General features: G+C 52.7%; 6 protein-coding genes across 6 annotated transcripts; 3 read left to right on the top strand and 3 right to left on the bottom strand.

The window, feature by feature from the left end:
• Positions 1 to 507: 507 nt before the first annotated feature.
• On the bottom strand, positions 508 to 2,730 carry HER10_EVM0004346 (F-box domain-containing protein; the record flags this gene model as incomplete). Its single annotated transcript, XM_035473995.1, has 3 exons — positions 508 to 1,452; positions 1,546 to 1,867; positions 1,949 to 2,730. The coding sequence occupies 3 exons, from the start codon at positions 2,728 to 2,730 to the stop codon at positions 508 to 510; spliced, it is 2,049 nt and encodes a 682-aa protein (XP_035329209.1).
• Positions 2,731 to 3,623: 893 nt separating this feature from the next.
• On the top strand, positions 3,624 to 5,414 carry HER10_EVM0007913 (MFS monocarboxylic acid transporter; the record flags this gene model as incomplete). Its single annotated transcript, XM_035477453.1, has 1 exon — positions 3,624 to 5,414. One exon carries the CDS (start codon positions 3,624 to 3,626, stop codon positions 5,412 to 5,414), a length of 1,791 nt encoding a protein of 596 aa, XP_035329668.1.
• A 286-nt stretch (positions 5,415 to 5,700) lies between these two features.
• HER10_EVM0001229 (uncharacterized protein) lies at positions 5,701 to 6,723 on the bottom strand (the record flags this gene model as incomplete). The annotated part of the gene is made up of 1 exon (XM_035470984.1): positions 5,701 to 6,723. The coding sequence occupies one exon, from the start codon at positions 6,721 to 6,723 to the stop codon at positions 5,701 to 5,703; it is 1,023 nt and encodes a 340-aa protein (XP_035328849.1).
• Positions 6,724 to 8,654: 1,931 nt separating this feature from the next.
• On the top strand, positions 8,655 to 11,860 carry HER10_EVM0003583 (protein kinase; the record flags this gene model as incomplete). The annotated part of the gene is made up of 5 exons (XM_035473255.1): positions 8,655 to 9,353; positions 9,405 to 10,103; positions 10,169 to 11,040; positions 11,129 to 11,394; positions 11,454 to 11,860. 5 exons carry the CDS (start codon positions 8,655 to 8,657, stop codon positions 11,858 to 11,860), a joined length of 2,943 nt encoding a protein of 980 aa, XP_035329105.1.
• A 2,744-nt stretch (positions 11,861 to 14,604) lies between these two features.
• HER10_EVM0012229 (cyclohexanone monooxygenase) lies at positions 14,605 to 16,611 on the bottom strand (the record flags this gene model as incomplete). Its single annotated transcript, XM_035481627.1, has 1 exon — positions 14,605 to 16,611. The coding sequence occupies one exon, from the start codon at positions 16,609 to 16,611 to the stop codon at positions 14,605 to 14,607; it is 2,007 nt and encodes a 668-aa protein (XP_035330189.1).
• A 981-nt stretch (positions 16,612 to 17,592) lies between these two features.
• HER10_EVM0000216 (uncharacterized protein) lies at positions 17,593 to 18,595 on the top strand (the record flags this gene model as incomplete). Its single annotated transcript, XM_035470009.1, has 2 exons — positions 17,593 to 18,461; positions 18,520 to 18,595. The coding sequence occupies 2 exons, from the start codon at positions 17,593 to 17,595 to the stop codon at positions 18,593 to 18,595; spliced, it is 945 nt and encodes a 314-aa protein (XP_035328733.1).
• Between the last annotated feature and the right edge of the window lie 566 nt (positions 18,596 to 19,161).

Here is a 19,161-nt window from a genome sequence, read left to right on the forward strand (position 1 = left end):
GGCACGTCATGTCATGTTGCTGGAGATTCCATGTGTGCGCAATTCCGTAGACCGAAGCTGAGAAGCGGGGATATTTGCTGACCGTTGCGAGGCTTGAAGTCAGTTCTACACCGTTGGTTAGACCAAATGTAACCTCCCGGCTAGCAGCAGCGAAAATGGCCCAGAGCGCCCAGATGGTGCCAGCTGCGGCCAGCTGTGCCAGAAAACACTGAGTATCACGATGCCTCGTATATAAGTGATGGCAGAAATGATGACCTACAAAACAACTGGCGTGGTTCTGGGTAATTGTCTTTGTCACGGGATGCCTGAAACCACCTTTGAGCCTCAGAAAAATAGCTGCGTTGTATAACCAACAACTACTCTCTTTCGTTTCCTCCAGTTTCGTTACTGCTGTCGACGGTTACTCGGAAGGTGTATTCTTTCGGATAGTGTTTCCTGGCACTCTGTCTTTCTTCGTCGCCAAGCACAATGTCTATCGAAAATACAACCGATTCAGTGCGCCAACAATCACATCCAGCGTAAACCTCGTGGAAAGAGATTGGAACTGGCCTGGCCAAAGCCCGCATCGTCATCGTCGGAATCCGAGGTGCCGTCGCCGTAATAATGATGGTAGGTTTCGGCTTCGTCCGACGACTCATACATGTTGACGGTATCAACGATGTCATCACTACAGACCTGGCATGTGCTGGACTTGTTCGGCCCCGGGCAACCCCAAACGGGACATTTCGTGTCCTTGTTGTCCATGTAAAGCCGCACGTTATGGGGTTCGCACCAAGGCCCTCCTTTCAGACTTGAGTCGCCAAAGTTGTACACGACGTAACTCCGTGAGGAGAGGCCGACCACGAAGTCATCATCCACCGCAATGGTCCGGAATGCCTCCGACCCAGTGAACCAAGGGTTGTTGGTTTCCAGGACAACCGTTGATGACTTGTTGGCGATGCAGATTGATCTTTGGCCGTTGCCCTCGAATTCATGCCTCCATCGAGACTTGTTGTCGCCCGGGTAGATGGGCGATTTGTTCTGAATGTAATAGATCGAGTCGTTCCACAAGATGCCGCCAGTCTGTGATGGATCACGACTACCAAAATCCCAGATCGGTCTCCGCATGCCGTTCAGGACCCTCTTTTCTACAATGAATGACTCCGTCACTGTGTTGAAGTTGATGCTTCTCACGGGAAGACTGGGCGTCCTTACAGCCTCTTTTCCGGACAGCTCGCTCTTGACTGTGGTGAGACTCTTCGAAGTCGACCTGTATATGTTGCCAATGTTGAAAAGTCCATAGGAATTCATTGGTCGGCAATGTGTTGCAAAGCGTGGCACATTTTGCATCTTGTACTTTCGGGTGAGTTTGTATGGGAAAGTTTTGACAAACTTCATGTCTTCGAATTTGTGAACCTCGACAAGGAGTTCAAGGCTGACATATTGATATGAGTCGGTATCAATTTCCTCAAACTCAATTGTTGAGTCGTTATCGATTTCCTCGAACTCACTGGTAGAGTCACAGTCACTCCTTTCGTCACTCATCCTATGGGTGCCGAGAAACACACTGACGAAGTAGAGAACGTGAGGGTTTGTTGGGTGAAAGATGAAACCGTTGTTTACATCCACGCCTCGGCATACATGCTCCTCCCATGGAAAGCCGGTGCCGTGCCGTTCATGGGCTGCAGGAGAAATAGGAACCTGAAGCTTGACAAGTCCAGTAGACCAGGTCCAGACATGAGGCGGGGTTGGCACAGCTTCATCCTCGCCATGGTAATAGTCGGAGTTGAAAATGACGACGAACGTATCTTTATGGGCTTGTAGATCCGTCATGTGCCTAGGAAGTGTAACACGACGGTGCTGTTCCTTGACAAGATCGTATACGATACTGAGACGATTAGCTGGATTTGAAATATGACTCGGTGTCTTTCTGATGTAGTGATGAATGGTATGTTGTCGAACAACTTACAGAGCCCTCATGCTATATTGGTCAACGAGGATTAAGAGGTTCTCCGTCATGGTATGCACGATGAAGTCCTTGTCTCCCTTCACCACGAGGTCGGGAAGTGGAACAAGCTTCCTTGTCATGGCTCGGATGTCGTCAACGAAGAAACGGTAGGAATCCCACTGCCAGGCGACTTTTCCACTGCAGTAGGCGAAGCCGAGATGAGTCCTCAGTTCTACTTCTCGAGTGTTCTTGAAGAATCTCGAGGATGTAGGTGTAGGCTTAGATTTGGCAAACTTGAGGCTGCGCTTATCGTATTTCAGGGCGGTACATTTCAGCAGAGGCACATCGGCCGTGTTGATGGAGAGCCAGGAAGTGAGTTTGCCTTCGTTCCGGGCTGTGGCCTTGTGGGCTATAGGACGTAACAGATCCCAAGCCGACGCATCTGGAGATGCAGCGACTAATCCAGGAAAGGAAATTTGGGCGATTTCCCTGGCGACGGTGTCGGACGTCCATTTTGCTCGCCATGCTTTGGAAACCTGAGTGCACTTAAGTGCATCGCCAAGGCGCAGATACTGTGCTATCATAGCAACAACTTCTTCCGGAAGATGATGCATCTCTGCAAGCTTGATTGTGCTCTTTGATGTCAGTTGCCTGAGATATAGAAGTTCCCATGGCGTGAGTCTCGAGACAAGATTGTCTAGGTTGGCGTGCCGGAGGGCTGTGTTAGGAGATCCATCGGCGTTGGTGAGCTTTGCAAGCTGTTCAGCAAGTACACCATCATGCGAACCCCTGGCGTATTCCATCCTGAATTTGACTTTAGTGCTTGCAATAACAGAATCGATCTTCAGGTAGATAGGTGGACTGATGAGGACTGGAAAAGCCAAAAGAGAACATTCCGAGAGTGCCGCTGGATGCAGATGGAGTTACGTTGGTAGGTACGTAGTTCTTGCCTTGTCTAATCACTGTATCTAATCGACCTTAGCCCCATGAGATACCTTAGGTAGGTAGGTATCTTAGCTGGGACCTCGGCGGGGAGACTACCAGACTCCGATCTCGCTAAAGGCAGGTTTAGGTAAGCGATAGGTGCCTGGCTCACCCCAGCTTTTAGCTCGCTGTCCGCCCTCCATGGTCCACCAGCCACCCGGCCAGTGACATGATTCGGTATGTACCTTAGGAACTACGGACAGCCTAAGCTCTGTGCCCAAGCGCCATGTCAGTGACAAACGGGTCCGCCGGACAACAGTCCAGCAGCGTTCAAACAGCCTAAGCGGCGCTCCAGAGTCCACCGGGCCGACAAGCACGACATCATTATAGGTGACAGAAGCGACCTGCTGACGTGCGAAATCGTGACTCCAACTCCTGACTCCGACGCGGGCCGTCCGTCTCCTCCCACCATCTTCTTCTACTCCCGCGAACCCGAGACTTCTCCTCTCCTCTCCCTCGCCCTCCCTCTTGAGCACGTCATGTTTGATCTTGGTCGTTTGTGACTCGAGTCTCGCGGATCCGGCCACCTCACTTCTTCCATCTGCGCAATAATGACCAGCGACTGCCCTTCTTTTTCTGTCTAATTGTCGGTTCTTCCCTTGGCTACCCATAGCCGACCACGGCACATAGCTCCAAATCGCCAATCCGTACTCATCTTCCACGCATCTCCGAACCCGACTGAACCTCCCACACAACCAGCCAGTCATTCACCATGGCGCGAGCCGCAAACACCCCAACCCCGTCCGATGACCGGACCCTCGTCGCGGGAGCTCACGACGACGACGATGCTTCCTCCACAATCAGCCGCTTCAGCTCGAGATCCTCCTTCGACTCCCAGACACCACCGAGGCGGAAACGTCCAAGCCCCCGCGCGGCCACCACCCTCCGAGCAATCTCCTTCATCGCAGCACTCGTCTCGGCCCTCTGCGCGGGCTCCATCACCGTCTTCTCCATGTACGGCCACATCTTCCAGGAACGCCTGCACTATACCCAGTTCCAGGTCAACGGCCTCGCCATCAGCAGCTCTATCGCCCTCTACCTCCCCGTCTCGTTCCTCGGCTACATCTGCGACCGCGTCGGCACCCCGCCCTTATCGCTCCTGGCGGCTATACTCTTCAGCGGCGGCTACGCCATCGCGGCTGGCACGTACCGGAAGCTCGAGGCGGAGAACCTCGGCGGGCTGCGCGATTACGCCGGACGGCGCATCGGCGGCGGCGCCGACTGGACGTACCCGCTCATGATCTTCGCCTTCGTCTGCGTGGGCGTCGGTACGTGCTCCATGTACCTCGCCGCCGTCGCGACGTGCGCCAAGAACTTTGGCAAGGGGAAGCATCGCGGACTGGCGCTCGCCGTGCCCATTGCCGCCTTTGGGTTGAGCGGCATGTGGCTCAGTCAGTTGGGCAGTCACGTCTTTTACGAGCGCTTGCCGGACGGTTCAGCTGGAGACTTGGACGTTTTCCACTTCTTCGTCTTCCTCGCTATCCTGCTCTTGGTGGTGGGAGTGACCGGTTCCTTCACGCTCAAGGTTGTCGACGAGGAAGAGATCTTCGAGGAAGCCGTCGAGGAGCTGGAGCGAAGCGGCCTCTTGGAGCGCAGCACCTCCTTCCTCAGCGCCCGCAGTCTCGAACGCAGCAGAAACTACGGCGCAATCGGACAAATCGACGACGAGGAAGACGGCGGCGTCTTGGGACCGGCGGAAGACGATGCCAAGCTCAGGAAGAAGCTCGTCCTCAACGCCGAGACCAGGAGCTTCCTCACGGACAAGACCATGTGGTGCTTCGCCCTAGGTTTCCTGCTGATGATTGGACCCGGCGAAGCCTTCATCAACAACCTCGGTACCGTGATTGGCACGCTGTACCCTCCCACCATGCACTACGTCGGACCTCCGACCTCGGCCGCGACGCACGTCTCCATCGTCGGCATCACCAGCACCATCGCCCGTCTCGCAACCGGCACCCTAACCGACCTCCTCGCGCCCTCGCCGCAGACGCAGCACCTTCAGGTCTCCTCCACGTCGCCCTTCCTCCGCGGCAGACCCACCATCTCCCGCGTCGCCTTCCTGCTCTTCTTCGCCATCATCTTGTCCCTGGGCCTGGTCGCCCTGGCCTCCGGCCTCATCCAAGAACACGGCGAGCGGTTCTGGATCGTGTCCGGTCTGATCGGCTCCGGGTACGGCGCCGTCTTCAGCCTGACGCCCATCATCATCACCGTCATCTGGGGTGTCGAGAACTTTGCGACAAACTGGGGCATCGTCGCCATGTTCCCCGCCCTGGGCTCGACGTTCTGGGGTCTGGTGTACTCGGCCGTGTACCAGTCTGGCGCCGAGAACTCTCCCCAGCGCGGCGGCGGCAGCGGTGGCGGCGGAGACGTGTTTTGCTATGGCGCGCAGTGTTACGCGCCGACGTTCTGGGCCATGGCCGTCACTGTTTGGGTGGCGTGCGGCATGATCCTCTTTGCCTGGAAGGGCAAGGGTGGATGGGCGCAGCGCGGCATCATCATCTAACTCATTAAACAACACTGTTACTACAATATTACATTAAATATCTTTCTTTTATAGTGTCAGGCATGTGTATCGGCGTTTGGGCAAGAACATTTGGGTTGAATAAGGCGTGTCATATCTATTCCGCCGTGGTTTCATTGGGGTATATAATCGCGTAAAGTCATAAAATATCCGGGCCAGTCCTGTTTTCCCTCTCGTGATCCAAAAGTCGCTCTCGCATCGCACACGCATATACTTTCTCTCTTTCTTTCTTTATTTCTTTCTCTCGCCTTGATTTTGGATTGTTCGATCATAGCATCATAATTCCTACCAAGGTCGCAAGCCCCATAATCAGGCCCGCCATCAAAGGCGTGTTCGTCCTCGCACTCGCGTTCTGCTGGTCGTACTCACTCATCGTCTTCATGCAGATCCATTGCGAATACAAGAGCTTGTCAAACAAGACGCTCATGACGGGCGTGTACCCGTTCAGCCCGCCTGTCGGCTTTGTCGTGCTCCCGTCCCCGTCGAGAATGAGTTCGACGTCGGTCAGCTTGAACATATCGTACGACTGCGGCAGCGTCGGGTGGCAGTCGTTGTTGTCGTCTGCGTCGCCCGCGTCCTGCGCCAGCAGGGTAGGGGCGTCCGGGCCGATGACGTCGACGCCGGTGATGTTGACGGCGCCGGCGACGAGGTTACAGTGGAAGTCTTTATCTGTACGCGTCCGCTCCTCGAGGTACATTGCGATTTCCTGGCACCGGGGTAGGGTCTCGTCATTGGAGTGGGCGGTGCGGAAGTCGTCTACGTAGCCCGTGATCTCGTCCATACAGGACTGCTGGAGCCAAGGGCTACAGTCTGTGGTGTCGAGGTCGGGTACCTCGTGCGGTGTGGGCAAGGTCTGGAACATGTGTTGGAAGATGAGGGCACATCCCTTGGGATAGCTCTCCGACGAGAGATTTAGTCCCGCGGGGGCGCCGAGGTAGTAGGATTGGGTGTAGAGCTGCTTCTTTATCCAGCTGGGGGAGTTTGCCGGAGCGGGGGAGTTGGCGACGGTGGCGACGGTGAGTGAGAGCTTGCGGATGTCGGTTGTGTTCGTGTCGTCTATGGGTATGTCGAGAACCTCCGGGGCAATGCCGATGCGGCGGAGAACGGAGCCGGCGAGTGTGCAGTTTGACTCGCCAACGAGGTCGTCGACGGCGCCGGGCGGGCAGTCTACATCGGCGCAGCCTTTTAGAGAGACCTCTGTCAGGATGGGGACCGTTGCGAGAGCGGGCCCGGACCCCGCGAGAACCGTGAGGAGGGAGGTCCCCATGAGGCTCGAGGACCAGAGCCTCATTCTAGAGGGGGGCGTATCCGTAGGGGACACCGGCCGGCGGGATGAACTGGATTTGCTTTCGTCTCGGTTGAGTTGGTTTACGTCAAGTGTTCAGGGGAAAGCGTGTTGAGAGGGACCCGGAGACGGGAAACCGGCAAGAGGCCACGCAGGGCCAAGACCGTGATGAACAATTGTGGCCTGGGCCGAATAGGTATAAAGACCTGGGTCCCGGGACGCGAAGAGAAGAGCAGCGCGGTGGGCGCGCCGGGCTCTGCTCTGCTCTGCTGCGGCGTGCGCTGCCTGGCGGGATGCTGCGCAGGTTCCGCAGGACAATGAGAGGTGGTTCGTCTGGCACGGAAGTACGGCAACGACGGGTGAGGTTTTTGGTCTCGGCGCCGTGGTTGTTCGCGGGCGGGGTGTGGGGTGCGGGTTGCTTTGCGGTACGTTTGTGCGTGGTGTGCTGTGCTGGCTTTGCCGACCTATGCGGACTGCTAGGCAGTGGATGGGCAGAGAATGGAGTTCTGGAGAAGCAGATGAGTGTGCTAGGGCCGGTGAGTGGTAGAAGGTATCACCAACACCTTTGTCGCTGGCTTCATTGTCCGACCTCGCGTCGTTGTTGTTGATTTCTGCATTGACTTTGGGAGAGTCGAGGATTTTCCTGGGCAGAGCGCCGAGAAAAGGAAAAAAGGTGAGCAGAGAGGCAGAGCAGAGACGGACAGCCAGGAGCGGGGTGAAAACCACCGCGGTAGGAGGTACTTCGTATAGACACTGGCAAGACTGGGCAAGAACTGGTCACAGATTACATCAATGAGCGAAAAAGCAGCAACAGCGGGCAAGAGGGTCGCGTGGTGGAAGGTGATAGGCGCCCAGAAGGTGATTCTTTCCTTGGCATTTCTTGGCGCTCTCACCGTCTGGTTGGCTTATCTAAGGATCTGAGGTAAATTTCTCAATTTCACTTCGTCCACGAACTGAATTTGATGGTTTTTGAATGTCGAGTTGGCATTGAGTTGTTTGTGACGCTCAATTGAGTTGAGATGAGATGAGATGGCAGGTAAGAAACTCACTTCACACTCATCTCAAGCTTGTCATGAGCACTGAGGAATGGACGGTGAGTTTGGGTTCAAGAGTGAGTGTGAGAGTGAGGTACCTATCTGACCTGAGAGGGGTGGTGGGGTTGTGGATGACTAACCATTCTGGAAGCTTGACTGCGTCCGATTTAATCCCCGGATACCTAGGTAAGGTACCTGAGGTAAGCTTAAACTTCGGACTTTGCCAACAGCTCCTTCCAACTTCACTCACTTCCACTCATCCAACATTCCTCATGTTCATGTCCCTTTCTGCGGCTCATGCGAACCACTCGCCCTTGCTTCAACACACACTACGAATGATGTTTTGTGACGACATTGGACCCGGCCGTCAATCTACTGAGACACGACTACCGTTACGTCGAGGCATTGAGGCATTGAGGCATTGAGGCATTGAGGCATTGAGGCATTGAGGCATTGAGGCATTGAGGCAGTGAGGCAGTGCTGTAGTTGGTGCTCGACGCCTGGTTGCCCTACTTCAACCTGACCAATCTTGAGGACCCAAAATGAAATTTCACGCGTCGAATCCTCCGCAGATGCGCAGATGCGCAACAACGGCAATGCGAGGTGCTTGACCGAATCTTGCACCTTGTGCTACGAATGTCACGCTCAATTGCCTTGTTTTACGTGAAATGTGCAGTTGCTCGCCCTTTAAATGGATTAAATGCTGCTCCCCCTTCTGCCAGCATGGCCTTTCCCTCCATTTCGTCCGATTCACTTTCATTCCTTGGCATCGCAGCAAAACGACGTCGTGATCGCTTTCAGCCTGAACGCTAGCCGAACCTCATCGCACTCCACTTCTTCCCTTGCTTGCATAACGCCCTACCAATCCTCTACAACTCTTTACGAGTCTACAACCACTTGAGCATGGTCGAGACCACCCCCGAAGATGACACCCTCGCTCTCCCGCCATCGTTACCTCAGCCTGAGAATATGGGGCCCACCCAACCTCTGAAGCAGCTGCTCGAGGCTGCCATGTGTCGCTCGCTCAATCTCAACGGCGGTGATTTCAAGGAGTTCCTTCCCGAGCCTGCGCTCAACCGAATCCTCACCCCGCAGTCGGCACTAGCAGCTCTGACTTCGAGCCCTGGCATCGCCGACTTGATGTGTAGCATCTACGCTGTCACCATTTTCAACAAGCAGAAGACTTACATCAAGACCTTTGCCATTCTTGTCTTGATCGGTCGTGTCGATGCCCTTCCAGCATTTATGCTGAATTCTCTCAGCGACGAGCACTTACCATTGACATTGACCTCTACGTCAGGAGAGAAGACCACCTTGGTTCGGTCCTTGACGACCCCGTCTTGCTCCGATCTGTCATTGATGGGGCTCAGCCACTACGAGGCCTTGTCATTCGAGGCCACACAATGGAAACTCCTGGCGCCTGTTTTCGCACGACGTCAACTCGAAGACGAACCGCTCGAGTTTCCGGAAGGGACCATATTGCCGATCGTAATGCCCGAATCCTATGAGGGGTTCCAAACGCCTCGCAACAGTATGAGCCACAGTTCTCGCATTTACCAGGCTCATATTCATGCCGGGCATCACGACTTTCCCTTCTCCAAGGTCGCAATCAAAAAGCTACTTCACGGGAGATCGGAAGATTATAGGCGTGAGGTCGAAGCCCTCAAGGTATTTGGTGACATGGACCAATCTCATATTATTGAGCTCCTTGCCACTTTCAAACTTGGGAAAAACTACTACCTAATTTTTCCATGGGCGGAATCCGATCTCCGCAGCTTCTTTGCTACCGAGTCACCCTCTTTGCCTCGTCCTATCGGAAAGGCGGTAGTGCCTGCTGCCACCTGGACTGCCAAGCAGATGCTCGGCATTGCGGAGGCCTTGAAGGCGATTCATTACTGCCGACAGACAAGGCTTTCCAAATCAACAAGTCAGAGCCTAGCTTCAACAACACAAGGTTGGGGCCGCCATGGGGATATCAAACCGGAAAACATTTTGTTTTTCCATGATAGAGTTCAAGGGCAATCGCAGCTCGTTGTAGCTGACCTTGGACTCACCCGAATTCACTCCGCGACGACAGCTTCCAAGGCAGAGAGGCCAGCAGGCTTTACGTACACCTACCGTCCTCCAGAATGTGATGTGGGCTTGTATGATGGCCGAAAAGCAGACATTTGGTCGCTCGGCTGCGTCATGAGTGTAGCAGCTACATGGATGATTCTGGGGAGCAAGGGGGTTAAGACTTTCGACACCAATCGTCTGACGAAGGCCGACGATGGATTCGACAACTCCTTTTTCGAAGTTTCCAAAGACCGAGAGAAAGGGATCCGAGTCAAGTTGAAAGCAGCTGTATCTCACGTGAGTAATTGAGCAGAGAGCCTCGTGTAACATCATTGCATGTATACTAACGCAGACTTGGGTAGTGGATCAGTCAACTGCATCGAGCCCCGACAGCCAGTATGTTCACACACGATCTTCTGAATCTCATTCAGAGTGGGATGCTAGAAGTCGACGGCTCCAAGCGATTGTCGAGCGGTGATATTGTGTCCAGCCTTGAGAAGATGTACGACAAGTGCCGTGGTGACCCTAGCTACACGAAAGCAGATCATTGTGGACATATGGCAAGCTCGCTAGGTCAACAGCGGCTCTTGACAGGACCTCCTCATGCACCTCAAGCTCGGCCTCTCGCTGTAAACATGATGAAGTTACCAACTTCAACGCAACAAAGTCAAACGTTGCCGGCAACCACATGCCAGGCTCGATTCGGCTCGGATTACACTAGCTCAACCGCTGGGCCTTTTCCTGAGTTCGGCGCAAGACTTAGTGTGACCTTACCCACCTCGTTTTCAGAGCCATTTCTTCCTGGTCAAGCACATTATGGCGCTGTAAGCCAGCCATACTCTGCCTTTGGACAGATGGGTTTCTTTACTTCACCAGCTATTGGCGAGCTCACATCTCCAACTGTGGAACAGTACCTACCTTCTTCCGAAACCCCCCCGGTGCCTGAACTCGCAGCTACAGAGCCTGCTAGTGGGAGAAAGAGGGTTCATGAGCCAGAGAGCAACAAGACTGAGGTTAAACGGCAAAGATCGCAGAAATCGCGGAAAACAAAGGCCGCATTCGGCACTTCAGGGCTTGAAGACCCTGTTGACCCGTCTTCCGAGTCTCTGGCGGGTGCTCAGGATGAAGCACGCCCTTTTGCATGCCCTTACTACAAAAACGACCCGAAGAACTACTGCAAGAAGAAGTGGAAGCTTTGTGGAAGCTCCGGATGGGAGACCATTCCCAGACTCAAGTAAGTTTCGCTTTGCCCTTGCCCGAACTGAGTGTCATTTCAGTCACTTCAACACTACGCGGAAGCATATGCTGATGTACCACACTAGGGAACACCTCTACCGTGCTCACCATAAGCCGGGGCTCAAATGCAGTAGATGTCTTGAGCGACTGCCGTCAAGGGAAGATCTTGACAAACACTACAATGCTAAGGTTCGATGTGTCAGGCGAGATGACAAAGTTGATGACATGATGGACGATGCTCAATGGGGCTTATGTCAAGCCCAGATGCGCCGTAAGCCAGGTGCCTACAAGTGGGGTGAGATCTATAAGATACTCTTTGGGTCAAACCCTTCGGGAACCATGCCTTCTCCCTGTATGTTTTTTCTCAGAAACCGAGATAGATACAATATGTACTTAACTGACATTCTCCAGATCGCGACGACCTTGAGATGTTTTGCGAGATGTTTTGCGAGTTTCTTGAGTCCAAGAAACGACAGTCACCTTGCGACAAATTCAGCATCGACGAATTTATGAACTTGGTTCGCGAGTATCAGAATCTCGGGTCTCTCACGCAGTCTACCGACGTCTCCGAGATGCTGCCGTCGTTGACTGGTGGTTGGTCCAACAACTCGACCTTGTCTTCTGTTATCATGCCGATGGAGAACGAACCGGAGGCAGTTCATTTTGAGTATGAGAGAACGACTTGTGCCAACTATCAATCACAGCAGACTTGGGCGATGGGACAGGATGCATTAGGTGTTTTCCCTGATGAAAGTCAGTCTTTTCCGGAGGAGTTTGGCGATCTTTTACACTTGGATCCAAACGGGTCTGTGATTTGAGGGAGGGACTTGGGATCCTAGGTCGCGCGTAGGATCCCGAGTGTCTGGTTTTCCTTTTTGTCTTTTTTGAGATACCACCGGCGTTGTCTGAATTGTCAATATACGGCATCGAAATTAGACTTTCATATCGTATTTCAAGTTCGGGTTTCCTTTCATATTCAGCAGAACGACGTCATCCTCCATGGGCCTACGTCATCCATGTATTATCTATAGGTCACGACTGAAGAAGACTTCAGCTGCATCTGAAGTTGAAAACTCTTCGTCTGTTTTATTATAGTGAAAGACTTCTAATCCATGTAAAGTAGGCACCGCTGCCAGGTCCAATCACGCCAACTTCTTGGACGAGATAGTCATGCAAGCAACATTAATATGTGCAAAAGTGAGGTCACCGTGAAAGTACAGACCGATCACAAGCAAGGAAGGACTCAAATTTGATGATCATTACCGACCTAATGAGATACAACTAACCAGACTTGATACAAAAATTCGAGAAGCCAAACACCGGAACTCACTCGCATTCCCAGATCCCAAAACATACACACCATGAGCAACTATGAACTTTCCGAAAGAATCTAAGTGAAAGCGATCGAGCTTTCAACTAACACCCGCACCCACAAGACGCACACCCCTTCCCACATCCAACGTTAGCCAAATTCGCACAATCGGAATTCGTATCACACGTTTGCCAGTCTCCGTACCCCCTATTCCGCGCAGTCCAGCACCACCGCCCGTCCCCGTCGCACGCCTTGTAGCAGTAGCCCCCCGAGCAGCCGTAGTCGCCTGGGTCAACATCCCAGCAGTTACTCCAGCCGCCACCGCCGTGCCGCCAGCCCCAACCCCAGCCCCAGCGGTTTACGGTGGTGGAGTTGACTCCTCCTTGCTTGCTGTCTGCCGACGCAGGACGGGGTCCGACGGCGTGTTCGGGTCGAGGGGCCGCGCCTAGGGGGTGGTCCTGGCACGTGCGGATCTGTGCGGGATCAACGCCGGTGCCACCGGCGACGGAGGTGTCGAGGGATGCGGCGGTGTATGTCATTACGCCGAGGGATCCGCACTGTTCGGCGGTTGTGGCTGGTGCTACGGCTGCGAGGATGGGGGTGGCGAGGAGGAAGAGGTGGGAGGTCTTCATTATGTGTGAAGGGGTTGAACAAGGATCGGTGGGATAGAGTGAGATGGCTGGAGCGTTTTTCTCAGGATTGAGTTTGCGGGGGATCCGGGTGCGAGGAGTTTGGTGCGGGTGTCCCGACTACGTGGATAGAGTTTAGACTGACGGGAGTCTCGGGAATTTTAGATGCTTGTTTATGACGATTTGTTGGAAACAGGGTTGTTGACGATGATGAGGATGAGGATGAGGGTGTGGGTGCTGTCACTGGCTTTTCGGATGCGATGATGTATGAAGATGTGATGAATTTGTATTCTCAAGAGTTGAAGTTGGTAAAGGGGGATGAGCCAAATTCTTATACTTGGGTTTCCTACACCCTTTCTCAAACGAACAATGATCATGTCCGTTGATCTCCGTCCCCGTCCCACAAAGTTTTGATCTCGATGAAGCTTGCAAATTGCCGTCACCTCCGCTATACTCTGTTGGAAAAGCAAGTTTAACGTACGAACACGAAATCTGCGGGCATCGGACTCGGCAGAGTGATGACTTTCGGGATACCTTTTCGATCTTGCTTTGAACCCCGACCGAGGCTCGAATTACAAGAAAGTCTTCCGGTACCTTCGGCTTTTCTGGAAAAGCCCGCCTCTTTTCGTCTGGAAGGATATTCAACGTCATTTCGAAGTGCTGATAATGACCGAGTCCGAGCTCATCGACAGCTTGATTACGAGAAAACCTACAAAGTCATCGCTAAGCTTGTTCCGAAGTAATCCGAGGCATGTTTTTCACCCAGCCTATGTGATGAGTCCTGATGTCACTCTTCAATCTCTTTCTCCCATATATTCGAGTTCATCATGCTATAGAGTTCATGAAAACTCCGAGATTCGAGGCGGCGTCATTGGGAAGTCGACTTGACTTGAGCTTGAAGTCCGGCATCCAATATCTTGCATACTTTCCGTGACGTCCCGCGACTTTGACATCAGATGGATGTCAAGTAATAGCGGTTACATCCGTCATCGTCTCGATTCTATAACCGCACATGTGATCTAAATTCTTCTTGATTATCTGCTGCTGCCTGAGATCACTGCATCATAGCATGCCGGCTGCACGACTCAACGCCCGCAAAGTTACGAGTGGACAGAGCGCTTTGCTGAGAGGTCAGAGTGTTTTGATGTTCAACCTGGAGGCAGACATATTGTGTCGGGTCGGAATCGTCAACTCAAAATCGAAATCAATTGTATCTACGTTTCAAAGTTCGATTCGTAGAAGTCGTGACAACAATGACAAAGGTATCTTGCAGGCGAATGCCGGTGTTGGAAGATCCTTCGATACATGTGAACTATTTCATATTACATTTTGAAATATGCTTAAAGTCTCCCATTGGAGTGTCAACTATCTTGCAGGGCTTTCTAATCAAGCTAGGTTGAGAGCTACAAGGATAACTTATGCTTGTGCTGGTCACAGGGGTGAACCAAGACTACATTGGACCTCAGACTCTACGCTTATCTCATCATGCGAGCGCTCGATAGTGCATCAGAATTCTCTATCCTCAATTCCCATGCATGATGGGTTCAGTTTCAGTCACCTGAACTACCTTAACAGCATAATGGCTGAGTATGCTTAAGACCTAGGTTTAGTAGATACTGCATCAAAGCTTAGACAATCTGTCTCTGCCATTCGCCGCGAATCTAGGTCGCGCTGAAATGGATATCCCTTCCAACTTTCCCTCGTTCCTCCATTTACCAATGTACTCCAAGAAAGACACCGTACCTTCAGCCCACACGACTCCCCGTGCCTGCTTGGCCCTCTCTCTAGGGTCGTCTGAGGCCGCTTGACCGTGTCCGTTGAAGTATCCCGGGGTACATCCCGCAAGCGATGAGAAGAATGGGGCCCTCTTCGCAACTTCCAGGCTGTGCTGTTCCTCTGCCTCTCGAGTCACCTCGACGATGGCCCTTTGACCAGCACCGACTCGTTTCTCAGCCTCGGAGATGATGTATGTGACATGTCGAGCAATGAGACCCAACATGAACACATTGTTGCCCGTGATGGTACCCTGAGACGTACCAGAGAAGAAGAGGTTGGGAAACTCGTTCGTGAGGTATCCATGCAGTGTGGCAGCGCCGTTGCGACGCCATTTGTCGTCTAATGAGATGCCATTTCGTCCGAAAACCTCGATGCCGACTCTTTCTGCTGGACTGCCTCCCGTACGACCACCGGTGACGGAATAGCCAGTGCTAAAGATGATGATATCGACGGGATACTCCTCACCGGCGATGACGATGCCTCTCTCTGTGGCATGAGATGGCCCCTTACCGTTAGTGTCGAGGAGATGTACATGCGGATCGTTGAAAGCCTGTAGATACTCATCGCTGAATGTTGGACGTTTACACCACGATGGGTACCAGGGCTTCAATTTCTCCGCGGTAGCTTCATCCTTCACGATGCTGCTGACTCGAGCGCGCACACGTTCCATATGTGGCAGGTCCAAGGCGTGGAACCAGGTGGCCCTTCGGTCTTGGTCTTCTGGGGAAGGGTTGACGATGCCATGGGCGGGCGAGCCCATGACCGCGGAGTAAGCGGGCATATCGGTCCAGCCATCGTTAACCAAGTTGGGCTGGCCTGGCAAGAGGGCGTTGGTCATGTGTCGGTTCAAGTTGATCTGTCTCTCAAATTGCCAACCTCTCTTTCTGGCGACAGTAGCTTTGAAAGTTTCGGGGTCTGTGTCTTGTTGACCGCGTTCTTTGACGTATGCTGGCGTTCGCTGCACCACGTACAACTCCTTTGCGAACTTTGCGAGCGTGGGGATTGCTCCTATGGCCGTTGCGGCCGTGCCGACTATTGCGACTCTTTTGTCTTGCAAGTTGCTGAGTGTTTGGTCTTCCTGAGATCCTCCGGTGACATCATAGTTCCATCTAGATGTGTGGAATATGTCCCCTTTGTAGGAAAGGAGACCGGGAATCTTTGGCACTTGTGGCTTTGTGAGAACACCCGCGGCCAGGTAAACATACTGCGCCTGGATTTCTTGCTTGATAACAGGTTCTCCGGGACCACGTCTCTCAGAGAGACTGATATTCCAGAGCTCCTTGTCATCATTCCACTGCACACTCTGCACGTCAGACCGGAACAGAGTCTTGTCGTTAAGCTTCCATCGCGACGCAATGAGCTCGGCATAGTGTCGAATTTCCGCGGCCGGAGCGTACTTCTTGGTCGGAATGTAGCCACTCTCCTCAAGCAGAGGCAAATAGCAGTAGCTCTCGAGATCGCAGTGCAATCCAGGATACCGATGCCAGTACCAAGTCCCGCCAAAGCCGCCAGCCGCGTCGACGATTCGGATCTCGTCGGCTGTTGCGACACCGGACTCGATGAGGTTTACGGCGTACAAGAGTCCCCCGAACCCGGCTCCTAGTACGAAGAATCGAGTATGCTTGGTGTCGCGGAAGGGCGATGGCCTGGCATTCAGTGTTGCGTGGTCCGCCCACGGATCGTCGAGAAGCGAGTGGAGTCGATCCTCTGAAGCTTCGTTGAGGGGTTGGAATTGTGCAGGGCCTTCTGGTCTCAGTCTCTTTTCTGCTTCCTCGGCATACTTTCTTCTGATAGCCTCAAGCTTTTTGGGGTCAACGTGGGAGACAGGGTCTTGCGATGCCGGTGCCGACATTATTTGATTTGCGTTCAGGTTTCTTCAATTATTTCAGATCGAAGAGGTGATGCGGGACTCGCGGCAACAACGAACTTATGTCCAGTAACCGCTGCAAAAGATAAAGTTGTTTATTCCTAAATCTCGGTCAAGCTGTCGCTGGCTTTGACTTGATATACTCGCTGCTGCTGCTGACCCGCGTCTGGATGATAAGGCAAGCCGCACGTCATTACAAGGCCCCCGATACGCCATCGTCCCTCGATCACACAAGCTGCAAGCGTTCGCACGAATGCTGGCGTAACAACTCCGACATCGCTTTACAGAATGGAGGCGCACAGTTTTGCCTATAATCATTGCCACTTAGACAATCCCACAACATCTAAATGTTGATTTGGCTTAACGTGCGGTTTCACAGTCTAAGTGTTCAAGTTGAGACATTGGGACATATTAGTAGTTCGCAATAACATTATGTTCCAATCCACTTCAAGGTCCAACATCACGGTAGTTCCTCTTTCTTTCCAATGATATCAGCTCAATCGCAGCGTGTCGATCTCGTACTCCCACGACCTAAGCGGGTTCTTTTTCTGAACTCTACATAAGTTCTTCGCACCCGATGTCTCGCTATGACGAACTTGTTACATGTATTGGTCTTAGTCTAGGCCTTCCAAGGCTTTAATACTTACCAATCTTATCAAGAGACCGCGGTTAAGTATGGCAACCTGCAGCCAGTTTTTGTGGATTACGACTAGTCATCGATCAGCTGTTGACCGGATGTTCTGCCGGCTTTAGGCACCAGTCCCCACCTCTTCGTGATAGCGTCAATTCTACAAGGTCCACAAGGGGCCAACAAACTGACAACAGTCACAGCTGCACGTGCCTAGGTAAAGATGTAAGCACAATTCTCATCATCAGTCCTTCTATATTTACCACTAATAATTATCTTTCTCAGCTTAATCATCATGCTCCGACTGGATCGAATCTGAACGGCAAAAGCTTACAACAATGTGTCGCGTCTGCGAGCGACTCTCTTACGACCCCCCACTCCCGGACGTTCCTTCGGAGAATGAAGACGACAACGATTATGTATATCGACCTTACGACGTACCGGTGAGATCGATACGTAAACAGCTTATCCCGATTCAAATAGTAGTAGAACCGGCGCCAAGTCATGACGGAACTCCGATTTTCGCCGCATGGGAGAAACCGAGAATCGCTCAGCGAGGCGACTGGGACTATCCATCCCCCCGGCCAAAGCCACCTTTTGGTATGGCGGTCTACGATATCACCCCAACAGCAACCCCAACCCGGGCCGCAAAGATGGCGCACGCTCTCTCGCGTCTCACCAGGAATCGCAATACCGAATGGGGCGGGGACAGGATAGAGGTCGTTTGCTTCCCTCTTCCATCACATCTTACCTGCCAAGAGCGTGCAAAGGCCTGCATTAGCCATCACGGACACGAAGTCCGGAACCGTGCTGTAATAGACAACATTGATGACGCCAAGTTCTGGTTTCTTCCCGAGGACTTTATCAACGAGTGGTATTCCCGCGGACTTATCCTAATCGACCGGCTGGAGGACACCTGGGAAGACGCTTTCGATTGTGACGAAAGGGTGATCCAATACGAAGATGAGAACACCCGAAGTCCCTTTGGCAGTTTTGCAACAGTCTATTGGCTGCCGCGCGAAGCGACCTGGGAATACTATGAAGAAGAGTTTCGTCCCGAGGATCGAGTGAACATGCAAAAGTATGGGTTGGAGAGCATCGGTAGGATGCTGGGACGTGAAGGGATTGGCAATAGTATCAGGGGCTTCTACGAACACTTCACGTCCGATGGAGTTCTGGACCGAGAATTGGCTGTCGCCAGGACCAGGTAAGAATTGCGAACCCATCTACCCAAGGGCGCACAGAACTGATTGAGATGGCTGCAGAAGAGTTGATGCAAGACAGAATTCTTCGAAAAAGAAACTGGCAAGATTTATGAACCAGACTTGCCCCAGGGACTAGAAGGCTTTCCGCGGACCGTGGTAATGGGTGCATATTTCATTCTAGTCATTACACGGCAGGAATTTAGTTCTTCACGGAGCTTCCTCTTGGAACATGAGAGGAGTCTCTGACACTACTCTGCGTCGGGCCTATCTAATGGCATGCTGGAGTGGAACCCTGCAGTAGTTTGTGGCTATGGTCTGCTGCGGAAACACTTTTTATAGGGTCAAGGCGTTTGGCAACCAAGAGTTCAGTTGAGACATGATGGAATTCGCAATCACATCTCTTCTCAGAATTTCGGTCTTAATTCTGAAATTATAAGCCTAAGATCGGGGTATAAAATAATAAATCCGCAGCAAAAGTTCCCACGCCGACGCCCGTGGCTGCTAGTTCCCTTAGCCACTTTCCCGTAACTCCTGAATAGCAGCACAGCAGCCGAAAGTATTGCTCATTAATACCCATAGCCCTGGCCGCTGGTAATACCACTGCTTGTGAAACAAATGCGATCGGTTCTGTCCCAATGGCCAATGCCAGCATAATCCTGTAGCCTCCATCACCACGCCCTCGAATGCCTTCATGTTCATTCT

This window comes from Colletotrichum scovillei, assembly GCF_011075155.1.
Source record: "Colletotrichum scovillei strain TJNH1 chromosome Unknown Contig00009, whole genome shotgun sequence".
Taxonomy (NCBI): Eukaryota; Fungi; Ascomycota; class Sordariomycetes; order Glomerellales; family Glomerellaceae; genus Colletotrichum; species Colletotrichum scovillei.